This window comes from Lissotriton vulgaris, chromosome 2_1, assembly GCF_964263255.1.
Source record: "Lissotriton vulgaris chromosome 2_1, aLisVul1.2, whole genome shotgun sequence".
Classification (NCBI taxonomy): domain Eukaryota; kingdom Metazoa; phylum Chordata; class Amphibia; order Caudata; family Salamandridae; genus Lissotriton; species Lissotriton vulgaris.
The window spans coordinates 360,484,910-360,499,685 of NC_141687.1; the positions used below are offsets into that span (position 1 = coordinate 360,484,910).

General features: G+C 44.1%; 1 protein-coding gene across 1 annotated transcript in view; it reads left to right on the forward strand.

Annotated features, from left to right (window-relative positions):
- BLTP2 (bridge-like lipid transfer protein family member 2) overlaps positions 1-14,376 on the forward strand; it is a 604,102-nt gene extending 589,726 nt beyond the window's left edge. Inside the window, exon 39 of the mRNA XM_086955158.1 lies at positions 8,803-14,376. Within this exon, the coding sequence (XP_086811284.1) occupies positions 8,803-8,988 (186 nt within the window). The 3' untranslated portion in view covers positions 8,989-14,376. The remainder of the gene's footprint in view (positions 1-8,802) is intronic.
- The last annotated feature ends 400 nt before the right edge of the window (positions 14,377-14,776 follow it).

Below are 14,776 nucleotides of genomic sequence, written 5' to 3' on the forward strand. Positions count from 1 at the left end.
TTAGCTATTTCGTCTGTGGGTTTGCAAGACCAACGCTGCAGCATCTTGATAGTTCTCTGTACTACCTAGAATCTGTTTGCTAGGTCCGTTTTTAGATATCGTCACTCATCTCTCAATAAATTGCAATCTCTTGAGTGTCACTGATTTAGGATTGCTACCATGCTCCATGTCTCTCAGACATAATGTTTCCGGTCCACTTCTTTCCTTCTACGAATCATTACAATCAGATACAATAGTCCTATTAACTAAGTGAAAGCAGCTCCTAGAATGCAACTAGCTATCAAAGGAGAGCCGGAGACTGGAAACATGGTTTCTAATAAAAATTTCTAACTGCAGATTCCTCACCTTATGAATACGCCAGACTGGATCCGGAAAATTGTTTATGCAATTTCCCCCACTCGTTGGTAGGTGGCATCATGCAGCTCCATGTCAGATCTTTCCTGTCCTGCATATGACATCGGAGCCACTATATCTGTTCCATCTTCGGGCACTGACATCAGTACTATTCTTTCCACGCCTTCTGACACTGATCCAGAGCTCTCTCGAATACAGTCAGCTTGACAGTATATCTTCCAGAAACTGTTCCCAGTGTGCAAGGGACATGTCCCTACATACAACCACAAGACTCAAACCATGCAAGGACTGTTATTGCCAGATTTCTGTGACGGGCACCCACTATGTCTATCTGTGGTGTCTTGGCTCCAAACACTACTCAGTATCTTGTGACCAATGGGTGAAGATAAATGGAAAGGTCATTCGCAACATGTAACTTGCCATCTCAGAACAATGATGGAAGTCGAAGGAGGCCCCATCTTGATCAAACTGGAGAGACTAGACATGCCGATCTTGAGACTGATCATCGTCGAAATCAAGGTTGTTAGAGAAGTCGAGGAAGTCCAAAAAAAGACAAAAAAATCCAAACATGGCTCTCCTTCATCCTACCACGCCCACCACATGTAGTTGTGTGTCGCGTGGGTACCTCGAGACCCAGCCTGCAGAGTCATTCCCCTATCTCAGAACCGATTTTGATTCTCCTCCCGATGTACCCCAACTTCCCCGGGCCATCAGTGACGCCCTAACAGTTCAATGAGCTGAAATAGACCAAGGATATAATCTTGGTTACCCCACCGGATCCTTATGGCATTCCTTCAGGTCGTAAGGATCCGTATGAGGATAAAGTTGGGTAGGGTTACTGCTGGCGGATTGTCCCAACACCAGCTGTGTCTTTCGACCTCAACCACAGGCCAGATACCTCCTTGACCTCTGCTCCAGTGACTCCTGTACTGGTGCAACATCCCACGCCACATTAAGCGCCACGACTTACGATGCTAGCCCGAGTCTCACCGCCAGCACCGATGGGTGCAACAATCTACCCTAAACCTCAAACCACCCTCCTGCAGCTACAGAAAAAAAACTTAGTCCCTCAGCAGCATACAACAATTGGGTGGGAGGTTGCATCACCTCTACCTCCCCAGGGTGGAGGAGCATCACATCCAACCAATGGTTGCTCCAAAGTTTCGAACTCAATTGTTCCTTTCCCTTCCTGTCTCACCCACCAGATATGACACCAACACACAAACACCTCCAGAAGGACCACCTGTCCATAGTCCAAGGACAAATTCAGGCTCTCTTGGCCAAGGGAGCCATAGAGAGTTTCTCTGCATCAGAGATTGTGACTGACTGTTACTCCCAATATTTCTTGGTGCTGAAGAAGGATGAATGGCCCATCCTTGATCTCCATCCTTTGACCTTTTTCCTCTAGAAGGACAAGTTCAGGATGCTCACTCTGACCATTGACGCAGGAGGCTGGATAGCCGCTTTGGATTTGCAGGATGCCTATTTTCAGAGCCCCTCCCTTCAACCCCTGAAAATGTTGTAGTTTCAAGTATGCCAAGAGCACCTTCAGTTCTCCTTGATCCCCTTTCCACTTTACCAGTGCACCTCAGATGTTCACGGAAGAGATGGTGTTAGTCGCAGCCCATCTGTGGAGGTTGGGAATACCAGTCTTCCCACACCTCACTGACTGGCTACTGAAGGTGGGCTCTCCTCAAATGGTCGTAACTTCCTCCAGATGATGGCCAACAGGTTGACATTGCTGGGCTTTTCTGTTAATGTGCCAGAATCACGATTCACTCCTTTGCAGCGACTCCCCTTCATCGGAGCCATCCTGGATACAGTGTTCTGAGTCTCCCCTCTGCCTCAAAGAGCCACAGATATTTAGGCTATGATACAGACGTTTCAACCCTTAACTTGGATCTTAGTGAGAGTGGCTCTGAGACTTCTTGATCTCTTGTATCCTACATGTGGACCCTGCCAGGTGGCACATGTCGGCTCTGCAGTGGGATTTGGAGTCTCAGTGGGTTCAGTGCCAAGGGAGCTTGTCGGATTCCATCCAGGATTTGAAGGAGACTGTGAAAGACCTGCAGTGGTGGCAGCTCAACTGCATTTGCCCAATGGCAGTAACCATCTCCCTACTCTACCAAGAGCTAACGGTGAGACGCATACATCGTTGCTGGGTTGGGGTGGTCATCTGGGAGAGGGGGAGATCGGTTGACTCTGGTCTCGGTGGAGACTTGCCTACACTTCAAATTGCTGGAGTTGCAAGCAATTCACTCGGCAATTAATGTGTTCCTCCCATCCACGGTTCCTGCAGACCACGCAGTCACTATCTGGTACTGCAACAAACAAGGTGTGGTATGGTTGTGGGTCCTGTGCCAGTAGGCTGTAAGGGCCAGATGTAGGTAATCTCAATTTGCCTATTCTTAAATGCCGAATTTTACCGATTATGTATTTAAGAATAGGTAAATGGGATGTAGATAATTTTTCGGTAAAAATTACCGAATTGGTAAGATTCGGTAATTAAGAATCGGTATTTACCGATTCGGTAATTCCCATTCATTCCTATGGGCCCATAGGAATGAATGGGAAGCCATTCAGTGTTACCGATTTGGTAAATACCGAATCGGTAATAGGGTGCACATTTTCAAGGGTGGCAGGGTGTCACATTGACACCCTGTTGCACCCCTGAATAGTGCATGGGTGCACATGTGGCACACATACATGCCCTAAGGGCATGTATGTCTTCCACACCGCACTGTTGGAAAAGCTAAATAATTGCTTTTTCTAAGGTTTTCGATATTTACCACCAACTTGTAGTTGGTGGTAAATAACGAATCCTTAAATGTAAAAGGCACTCACTTGAGTGCTCCTTACATTTTGGATTCTGTAATTTACTGAATCGGTATTTTAAGAATTCGGTAATTTACTGATTCCTTAAATATTATCGAATCCGAAATGTGGCCCCTACATCTCAAATGCCCAATACCGGTCGTAACGGCCGAAATTCGGTAATTTCGGCAGTTACCGACCGGTATTGGGCCACCTAAATCTGGCCCCTAGTCTCTGGAAGTAACTGAATGGTCAGGGTATTTCCCTGATCGCCCAGTACCTTGTAGGATCCTTAAACACTAGGGCGGATGACCTCACATGACTTTGCCCAGCAGATTTTGAATGGCAGTTACACTAAGACTAGCATATCGATACACATAGGTTTTGTCAGACATTCCTACGGTAATGTCAGAAATTCCCATCTCCGATAAGATAGAGTGTTAAAAGCCTACCAATCAGCCACTTATCAGAGAGGTTTTTCGCCCCAGATTATCATTAAGCATGGGCGAAATTCGCGAATTCGTGGATTTCCCCGCGAAATCGCAAAAAAATCTGTGAATTCGCGAATTTTCCTGTGAAATCGCAGATTTTTTTGCGATGTGCCCTGGAGTACTTTCTACTGGCTAATCCAGTAAGTGCTCCCTCATTGGGTAAATGTATAGTGCTTTTATTACACTGTAGCTGCGTAAAGGGCCAGAAGACGTTTCTCCAGTGACCATGTGTGCCTGTAACACAGGCACAGGCACACATGGTCACTGGAGACACATCTTCTGGCCCTTTACGCAGCTACAGTGTAGTAAAAGCACTATGGGGCAGATTTACAAGCCGCTTGCGCCTCTTTTGCGCCGCAGTTGCGTCACTTTTGTGACGCAGCGGCAGCACAAAAGATGCGCCATGGTGCTGGGTATTAACAACGTGACGCATCTGAGTGATGCGTCACGTTCTAAAGCCCTGCGCCATCATGAGGCATTCCGGCGCAGGGGAGGGCGTTCCTGCGCAGGAACGCCTCCTAAAAGTGGCTGAGTGAAATCTACAAGATTTCACTCAGTCACTTTTAGGCCAATGCTGTGTCAAAACCCTGCGCCTGCTTGAAGCAGGCGCAAGGCTTGACGCAGGCGCAAGGCTTGACGCAGCATTGGGGAGATAGGGCCCCCTAGAGCATTGCTGGAGCTGCATCACGCTTGCGACGCAGCTCCAGCAATGCGCTGCTTTTACGGCACAGATGCGTGACGCATCTGTGCCGTTTTTGCCAATGCGGCGCACCATGGGTGGCGGAGCTGCGGCGCACAATAACTGGCGCATCCCTGGGGATGCGCCAGTTATTGTAAATATGCCCCTATACATTTAGCCAACGAGGGAGCACTTACTGATTAGACAGTAGAAAGTACTCCAGTTGAGTAGAGGTATTGCACAAAAAGGTGGAATCTTCGTGGATAACTATGCAGGGCAGGATTCATTCTGCCCCCTGTTAGACTCGTTTTTTGTGCCCTTCTGCCCTCTGTTAGACTCGTTTTTCCCTTGTTTTTGTGCCCTTCTGCCCTTTGTTAGACTCGTTTTCACTTGTTTTTCTGCCCTTCTGCCCCCTGTTGGGCTCGTCTTTTGTGCCCTTCTGCCCTCTGTTAGACTCGTTTTTTGTTCCCTTCTGCCCTCTGTTATTCCCTTGTTTTTGTGCCACATTTGCGAAAGTAATAACTATTAGCTGCCCGTCCATTTATCAACTAATCCTGGGTCACAAAAGTACGGGCTATCTATGGAGACACCTTTTTGACAGCTACCACAAAAAAGTCAGGTTAAAAACACTCCTAGGATCTTTCAAAGTATGGAAAGCTGTGAGAAAACTACTTGGTATAGGACGTATATCTTTCTACTCCCCTCTTCAAAATAACGCTGTTCTACCTGAAATATTTAGCGGGGTATGCATGAACAGATGGAAGGCTGCGGGAATTACCCACATAGGATGTATGATCTCCTCAGGAGGGTTATACTCCTTTGTGGATTTACGAGAAAAATATCACCTGGAATGGAGAGACTTTTTCAAGTATCTCCAAATAAGAGACTTTATATTGCAACATAATAGAGAAAATAAACTATCTTGTGAGATTGATATTGCTAATATATTAAGTAACCCCCGGAAAAAAATCAGGATTGGGGGGGATGTATGCTCTTTTACTGTCTCACTTTCCGGATGATTTACAGAAAATTACACAAAAGTGGCAGAACAAACTTAATATCACATCAGAAGAATTTAAACTTGCATATGATTACTCACAATCTGTTCTAATGTCAACAAAATTACAGACTCAATTTTACAAGATATGCTTTTTTATGTATTATACCCCGGACAAAATAGCCAAATGGGGGAGTGGGAGAGGCACATGTTGTTTTAGATGCAATTTACCAAGTGCTGATTGTTTGCATATATTTTCTGCGTGTGCCTGCTTAACATCTTTGAAATTAAGTATTGAACGCTTTTTATCACTGGTTTTAAATGCAGCAATCACCCTCCCCTATGAAACAGTTATGTTGGGTATAACGAATCTGACTAATCCAATAATTGGGCACAAATTAATTTTTATATCACTGGCTGTTTTAAGAATCTGCATAGCCTCTGCCTGGCTTGACCCTATCGCCCCATCATTCCAACAATGGTTTTCAAGACTGCTAGCCATATATAATTTAGAGATGGCCATTTACAAGACAAAAGGCAGGAAGCGACGGATAAAAGGGTTCCAAATTTGGCTTCCTCTAAGGGAATGGTCTCAACGCCAAAATAGCACTTAGCTACACTACAGCTTATATATCAGAAAATCGAAGTATCTGTATATCTAAATCATGTTTAAATAACTTGCTATACTTTAATTGAAGAGCATAATCTCTCAATGTTTTTCTTCTTTTCTTTTATGAATTACTAGCTTCCCTTTTTTTCCTCCTTTTACAAAAATACTGTTTTTCTTATTATTTTCTAAATTCATATCAATATTGCCTGTCCTGGAGGGGGGAGGGGGGATACAAAATGTATGATTGTTGTAAAAAACCAAATAAAGATATTAAAAAAAAAAAATGTAATAACTATTGGCATTGTAAATGACAAAGCTATTATTTAGCTATTTTCAAAACCAACACATAAATAAAAAAAATTGTCATTTACAAGACCAATAGCTCAAACTTTCCTAATGCGAGACCTATTGCATTGCAAATGCTTGTTTTTACATCTGTCAGTGCTTCCTGTTGAGGTTTAATTTTCGTGACAGGCGCCTCATTGCCTACTTGTAACTATTCTCTGACCCTGCTTCAAGGGTCAGAGCAGGGTCAGAGATTAGTTGCAAGTAGGCAACGAGGCGCCAGGAAGCACTTACAGGCTTACAGCAGCAGGTGCCCAAGTTGAAGTTCATTTCTTTGTAACCCTTTTGTAAAAGGTTACAAAATATTAGCTTCAACTTTTGCACCTGCTGCTGTAACCCTGTAAGTGCTTGGCTGAAAATTCGTCTGCGCTGATTCGCGGATTTTACCGCGATTTCGCGAGATTCGGGGAACGCGAGATCGCGGAAAATTCGCACATTTCGCAAGCAGAACGGATTTTCAGCCCATGCTTAATTATCATGCAAGATACTGCCAGAGAAGTTTTTGACAGAGATTGCCAGACTGCTGTGATGCCACAGTATCAATTTCTGCAATGAAAGTTGATACAGGGCCAAGTTTGGGAGGAGAGGGGCTGATCCTATGTATGTTTTCCTTTCGAGGTAGCACTTCCTCCCTACTGCTGATAATGACAGCGTTTTGCTGTGCAGAAGTATGCAATTGTTGATTCTAATAAGCTCTAGTTGCAGGTTACTCTACACCATGCTCTCATAGTATAGAGCATAAACATAGGTTTTAGAGTGTCAGGTTGCTAGATGCCATTTCAACTATGGTAGAGATTTTCGTTTTATTCTCTTTGTTTGCAACATGTACTTGTGCTGTTTTAATAATCTGTATGGTTATTTCAAAGTGTCTTTTTCTTAGAGCAGTTCTTGTTTGTGATATTGTAAAGAACTAAGGGTTAGATGTAGGTAATCCTATTTTACCGATTCTAAAATACCGAATTTTATCGATTCGGTATTTCAGAATCGGTAAATGGGATGTAGCTAATTATTTGGTACATTTTTCCGAATCAGTAGGATTCGGAATTACCGATTCGGTATTTCCCGAATTGGTAAATACCGAATCGGTAAATACTGAATCGGTAATTCCCATTCATTCCTATGGGCCTGAAGGCCCATAGGAATGATTGGGAATTAGCGATTCAGTATTTACCGAATCGGTAAACGGTAAATACCAAATCGGTAATAGGGGGACCATGTTCAAGGGTGGCAGGTTGTCACATTGACACCCTGTTGCACCCCTGAATAGTGCATGGGTGCACAGGTGGCACACATACATGCCCGAACGACATGTATGTCTGCCACATGGCACAGTAAAAAAAGCACAAAATTGCTTTTTATTAAGGTTTTCGATATTTACCACCAACCTTTATTTGGTGGTAAATACTGAATACTTAACTGTGCAATGCACTCATTTGAGTGCTCCATACATTTCAGTTTCGGTAATTTACCGATTCAGTATTTTAAGGAATCTGTAATTTACCGATTCCTTAAATTACTGATTCGGTAAATTACCGAATCTGAAATGTAGCCACCTACATCCCAAATGCCCAATACCGGTCGGTAACTGCCGAAATTCGGTAATTTCGGCCGTTACCGACCGGTATTGAGCCACCTACATCCGGCCCTAAATTGGGCTTCTAAATTATCACTACATCCCCGGATCTCTATTAGTAACCTAGAAAGCACAGACACCACTTCAGCTATGTATTGAGTGGGTTGTGTGGGATTACAACAAGCTGCTTCTACACATTCAATTGCTGCTACATTGAACTAAGTTCATTCGTGACACTCGTGAGTTTTTGTTCAGGTATATGAGGCTGATTTGGGCAAAACCCCTATCTTGTATGTACCTGCTACTCGTGAGTGTGGAGGCACACCTTGTCAACCTAAGCCCGATTCTCTAGCAGAAGGACAAGTTACTTCCCTTCAGAAATGCCTTTTCTGCTAGAGAATCCAACTACTGATTCCTCACAAACTCACCATTCTCCCTGTTCTTTGGAATGGACTCATGTGGTCCATTAATAAGATCCCATCCTAGAGATCTGCCCACTGCCTTACTCTGAATTCTATGGACTCCACGTCCGACCCACTGGCAGTGATCAGAATGAAACCGAAGTCAGCAAGTGGAGGTGGCGCAGATATTGTGACCTCCAACTCCACATCCGGGGCAGGACGAGATCCAACGTGGAACCACACTACGCCACGTACCAACATGCAAGGAAGTTACCCAGATACAGTCTGGCGCCTGAGAGTATTCACAAGGTAAGAATTCAATGGTTAGATAATTTTCACCAAAAAAGGCATTACAGCAGGTAAGTAACATGTTTGCTTTGAAGATATGGAGGGAACTGGCAACCCTGCTTTGATGGCACATACACACAGCCATATTGTAGTGCTCTTGTTAATTTGATGCTGCTGTGGATTTATGTTGGACATTATGGGTAAGTCCTCTTGATTTCATGGTATAACCAGCTATCAATCTGTCCTGCAGGTCATTAAGGAGAAGTTGCGGCTGAAGCCAGCGGCTGGCGTTGATGCTAAGGGGAAGGCAGAGGGGAAAGCTGACTCCACCCGGCATGAGCAACATGAAGAAGATGAGAAGGCCCGTCTGCTTATAGGACTAGGTGTGGGAGACAAGAACCCTGGCAAGAAATCGATCTTCAGTAGGCGGAAATAGGAGCACTGCAGCAACATTGCACTGTGCCACGGATTGAAATATCACTGTATGAAAAGGGCACCATGATCAGCCAACATCGAGGACACACTGAGATTGTCCCACCCAGATGCTAGGCCTAGGCAGCCTCAGACATATACTGACAATGTTTCACGAGGATATCAAGCCTTAACTAGTCTTGGGGACAGGTGAGCAGTGATTACAGGCGTGCCCTGGCTTACCATTTATAGGACCGACTACTAGTCTGTGTCTTATACAACTATCAAGACTTACTAACCTGGGGATAAACCAGCACTATCTTATTTAAATTAATTAACCTTGGGGGGTATCTGTATGTTACAAGGGTTCTTAGATCAACTGGTTTCTGGGGAAGTTAACATTAATGTACAGGGAGTATTGAGGCTAATCGACCTCGTGACAGATTTGTTGTTTCCCAAAAGGGTATCAATGTGAACCAAATTTGGGAGAAACTCTGTCCTGAAGGGGCACGAACGCTAATGAGGATCGTGAGCCAGGCTTGCTGTGTCTTACTAGGATACAGAAGTCAACTAACCTCAGGAAGAGATGTCAGTGTGTTATAGGAGTTTAGAAACTTCACAGATTTACAAAGATATTGAGTAACATCATTCACATTTTACTAACATTTCAACACAAGTCACTCTTGACTGCAGTCCAGTAGAGTGCACTTCTTAAGATAAGCCATTTACTTTACTCTGGGATCAATGTGAGTAGCATGCAGACATCAGGCCGGGTTTTCTGAGGAGAAGATGTCTGCTGTAGTAGGAGCATGGGACACTGAATTAAAGCAGGTTTTATAGGTATTACCGGGGAATAGTGAGATCCTGGGGTGGGGGCAAAGGGGACAGGTATTTTGGTGAGTAAGAGGTGAAGATCATAATTGCCAGTAGTGTGGGATATAGGTATTAGGGAGCTCATTGTTGACTTCTGTATTGATTAGGAAGACATGGGTGTTATGCAAACATTCTCTCTAAAGCAATAACTAATGGAAATTGAGATAAAACGCTAACATTTGACCTCTTCTGCCACCACCTCCAATTGGATCGAAAAGTTCAAGAGTTAAGAGTCGCAAGGGGATCCAAAATAGACATTACCCTCGTGGGAGCACCAAAGCAGGATGTCTCATGTCCACACTTCCGGGAGTTCCGTGCAACGTCTGTCCTACTTATGTTAAAGAATGATGGTGAGAGCTATTGGTGATGAACAGCAAGGATCCCCAGTGTACAGGAGTCCAGAATTTAAATAAGGGCTTTGCGTCAGTATCCTGAGAGGCCTTGGAGTGGTTCACATGCACCACTGCAGATCCAGGCAAACATCAGCGCTACTTTAGGCATAGAGGTTTGGGCGTCAAACCTCTTACATAGTGCAGACAGTACTGTAGTTGTATGTAAAACACAAAAAGGCCATACCAAATGATTAAACACGACAGAACTAGAGGAGGTTCATATAGCACTTTAAAATGCCATGCCTACTTGCGCTTTTTACCTCCTCAATGTGGCATGCTCTGCAGATAGCACCATATTTATGTGGAAGGTCTTTTAAATGGTCACAATTCCTCAATATCTAGCCATCCTCGTGCAAGAAGTTGTTTGAACCGTGTGACATTACTGGGAGTAACAAGTTCTTTTCGGAGATTTTATTAGGCTGAGTATGTTTTGATTCCTCACCCCGCCTCAACGCCATATCTGTTGATTAGCTACCCGCCAGAGACAAAGACGAATCCATGGACAGTGAGCTGTCTCGTATGCTTTCGAAAGGTAACGGTGTCATTTTTAATTCGACATCACAACTATAAATTTTTTACTGTTACTTTTTTATTTCCCAGAGTACCTTTCGTTCCTGTTACATTTTTATTAGTCACGTTTTATTCCCTTTCCCTGCTGCGTTTGGTCTTAAATTTACACGATCTCATTCTTTGATGCCAGCTTGGTTGCTGCGTTGTGTCTCTGGTAATTAGTGGGTCATCTCTCAGACACCGCCTGTTACAGAGACTCCTGGCTATGACAGGTCTGCCAACTTACCATCTAGTTGTGAGACCTCTGGTGTTAAAACAGGAAAGTCTCAGAAAATGCAACAAGTGCGCTGCTTCCAGGCTAGGCGGAATCTTATTCCACCTGAATACGAGGTTTTGGGACGTAGAGGAAGGTCTCAAGATGCACCTGAGTCTCTCTCTACAATTTCCTTCTTTTTTAATGCAGCGTTTATCCTTTTGTGTTTGAGAACGACTGACTCCATCCAGTCCTTCCACCTAAGGAGATACCATCTGACAGCGTACTCCAAGTGCTTTGGTGCACAATTCTTCTGACTATCGTCTGGTGCATTTCATTTGAGAACTCCCACAAAGCAAACCCCCCTGTAACTTCCCATAACATGGATCCAACAGCGAAGACCGGCTGGAGCTGTAAGGCAAATGCTGCAGTCCATAGTTCTATGCTCCGAGTGCCAGGCTTTTCTTCCCCTTCCCAGCTCACAGTGCGTCAGTAGGACAAAGTGTTTTTAGATTGTTGCCTGTCAAGAAAGATCGGTTTGATAAGTGGTTCCAGGGGATATTAAATGGCAGCCTTTCATTCACTACGAAACTTTCCAAATATTTGCCCATTGCAATTGACGCCTGTGGATTAACACCCCAGTGTGTGCAAGAAGATCGAGGCAACAGAACAACCGCCCACCTCCCTTGAGTTACTCATAGAGCTACTCTGGATATGTATGTGTTCTCCTAATGGAGAGCGAGAAGAATACCTACATTCAACCAGGCCTGAGCACCATCAGGCAGTGACACTCCTTTTAAAGGACCTTTCCAAACTTGCAACAGAGCAGTAACCTGCCTAACCACACCCAGCATAACAAGAGCAGTACAAAACACCAACTCCAATCCATTGCGTACCGTGGAATTAGTCTAAAGCCATATCCGTTGCGGAAATGGAAGCTCTGCACAGAGTATACAACATTGCTACAGGGAATGCACAATGTAATCCTCATGAATATAGACTCGTGAATGTAAGTACTCTGATAAATATAGCCAACTTGGAGACACTAACCCCGAGGTAGTAGGCGAAATCATCTAGTTTTCCCATAATTGGATAGCTGATTACTGCTCCTATCTAACATCTAGACTTGTAGACACAATTGTGAAAAATGAAGCCACTCCTGAGGTGTTCTTGAAACACAATAAAGAGAAAAAATAGCTGTGGCATGTGTGAAGGCTTCGTGCATTGCCAAGGAGAAGCCGGGTGCCTGTTTCTGTCGTCTGTGCTCTTTCTGGACACCTGAAGCCCTTTATAACGCAGAAGACTTGTTGCAGCCTCTTTCCCATCCTGCTAGGAAACCATGATCTTCTGTTTCGGCTCTTTATGCATCAAAAGCCTGCCGTGCTTGGTAGCCAGTACCGCAGTGTTTGTTTTGGGTTCTTCATTAATAGGCACATATTATTTACTCATCACACAAAAATTCGTTTTTTGAGCAGTTCCTTAAAGTCATAAGCTAGCCTGTCAGAATAAGGCCTTGCCTTGTTAATGTCTTCTTGTATCTGGCTGGTGAGAAAGTTGTTCCTAGTCATGAGGCTTTTTATGACTTGATTGACCTGTGCTTCCCATGAGTATGAGCGGATTGTGTCTGTGTCCCTTGGTTTCTTCTGCCCAAGAATGGACTTTCTTAAAGACCTTCTTAACTTGTTATAATTTCAAAAGGTTGTGCCCAGAAATTATGCTTTTGGGCAGATTACTCCCTTAATCACAGTCAATTCAAGTGTTTTGATTTTAATGAGGAGCTGCACAGTTTATCTTGAATAGGAATATTTAAAGCATGCAAATAACTATGGCCTGTAATCCTCCCTGGAGTACCATTTTTTATGGAATTGCAACATTTTGCCTCCAGTGCACTGGTCTAAGAAGCAGTGGTTATGCTCTTCATGGACAAGCCTACATCTGATGAAAAAACTCAATAAGTTTATCAAAAAACTGAGTTTGCTAGTGCTTCATTTATCTCAGAAGGTTTCCGTATCTCCAGATCGCACTCCCACTCATATCAGTACGAAAACAAGAAAGTTGGTGTAATGCCTTTGAAGGCCTTACTAAGAGTTTGAATGGCTAACTTGTTATTTATAATACGTGCACCCCAAACTGCATTCCAACTCGGCACTGTGAGGCATGGTGGTGGCATGGTATATGCCACCACTTATGTGTGGCCTGGACTGATCAGTTGGAATAGGTTTGTTGTCATTCTAGAGGCCTTTTTTATTAGCTTGCTCAGCTCGACCATTACTGTCCTTCCTTCCAAGTTCTTCCCGGAGGTGAAACGCTGTAATCGCTCTTGGTTTTCCCATAATAAAAAGTGCACACATTTCATTCAAAAATATATACATTTAAAAAACGATTATCGGGTTTATTGTAAAACAATTGCCATGGGCCATGATTCTAGGCGTCGGAGGTGTAGGTGCTGTTAGTGGGGTTCGGAATTCATCTGATGCAATAAAGAAAGAACCTATTCTGAATTTGGGGGGAATAATGTCGCTTTTGGGGCTTAGCTCACCAAAATCAACATGTCACAATGAATATCACATTGGTTTCTAGTTTTAATTTCCGCTAGGTTAGACCTGTCGAAATTGAACGAAGGGTGAGATATTTAATTGGCCAACTCGGAATTCCGCCGACCCTGGCGTTGAGGGATGTGTGCAGGGGCTTGGAAAACAGCGACCACCCCACAATCAGGGCCAGAGGGTCATTTTCAATTACAGAGATATAGAGTAGAACCAAGAAATCGGCAAGTTGCGGTGTTTCTGTTAAGATGTTTGTTCTTCCAGAGATTCAACCACAAGTGACCTCACTGGCCGGACATCGGAACCTGCTGTGCCGAGTATCTCCAAACCGCCTCAGCACCGGCTCCAAACCTGTGTTTAATGTTGGGAATGAGGAGATGCCAGAGACTCTTCCCAGCTCACTTCTGCCTTTCAGTGTCCCTTGACTTGAGAGCATGGTTGGAGTAAACTAAGAGAGCTGGACTGTCGGGCAGTGGAGGGGGTCTGATAATGCTGTGTTGTGGGGGTGCGGGGTGGGGGGGATGGGCAGGGTCAGGTGTTGGCGATAAGCCGATTGAATAAAAATATCTTAAAGCACTTTCTCACTCGTTGGAGAGTGTTCTACTGGATGATATTCGGTGTAAAATTACGTGCAGCTGGTGTTGAAATATTTTTAATAAATGTATATATATAATATTTATACATATTGTCAGCACTTTGTTCTGTGCTGCTGTATAGGTGTATAAAGTCTCATTCTCTTACAGACATTTTTTGCACTTTTCTGTAATGAATCACCTCAGTGTACAAAGCACAGACAAGCTTTAAAAATGTACTTAAAATAATAAAGCGGTGACTAAAGGTTTTCTTTCTGGCTGTGGCTCAATTTGTTGACGTCATTTACCATATGTGAAGCTGACGTGGATTTGTGGCAATGTCCAGAATAGTGTGCCCGCACTGGTGGGTATGTCACAGGTCTACAGGATGCATGTTCGCGTGGAAACCATGGACTGCGGTGGATCACAACCTGGAGGACATGTCATGGCCATACCTCATCCTGAATGTTCTCCTAGTAGGGTTGGGTAACAGGGAGCAGTGAACTCATCATACTTCAGTGTAGGAAGGCAAGACGTGATGGGCCAGTGCAGTGCCAGCCTGTCTGAGAGGCAGGCCCTAAGAAGGGGTGAGCTCATTGGGTGCAACATCTCCCAACAAAAACACTGTATGGGTGGAGTGGAGGGCGGAGAAATGTAAGTGCAAAAT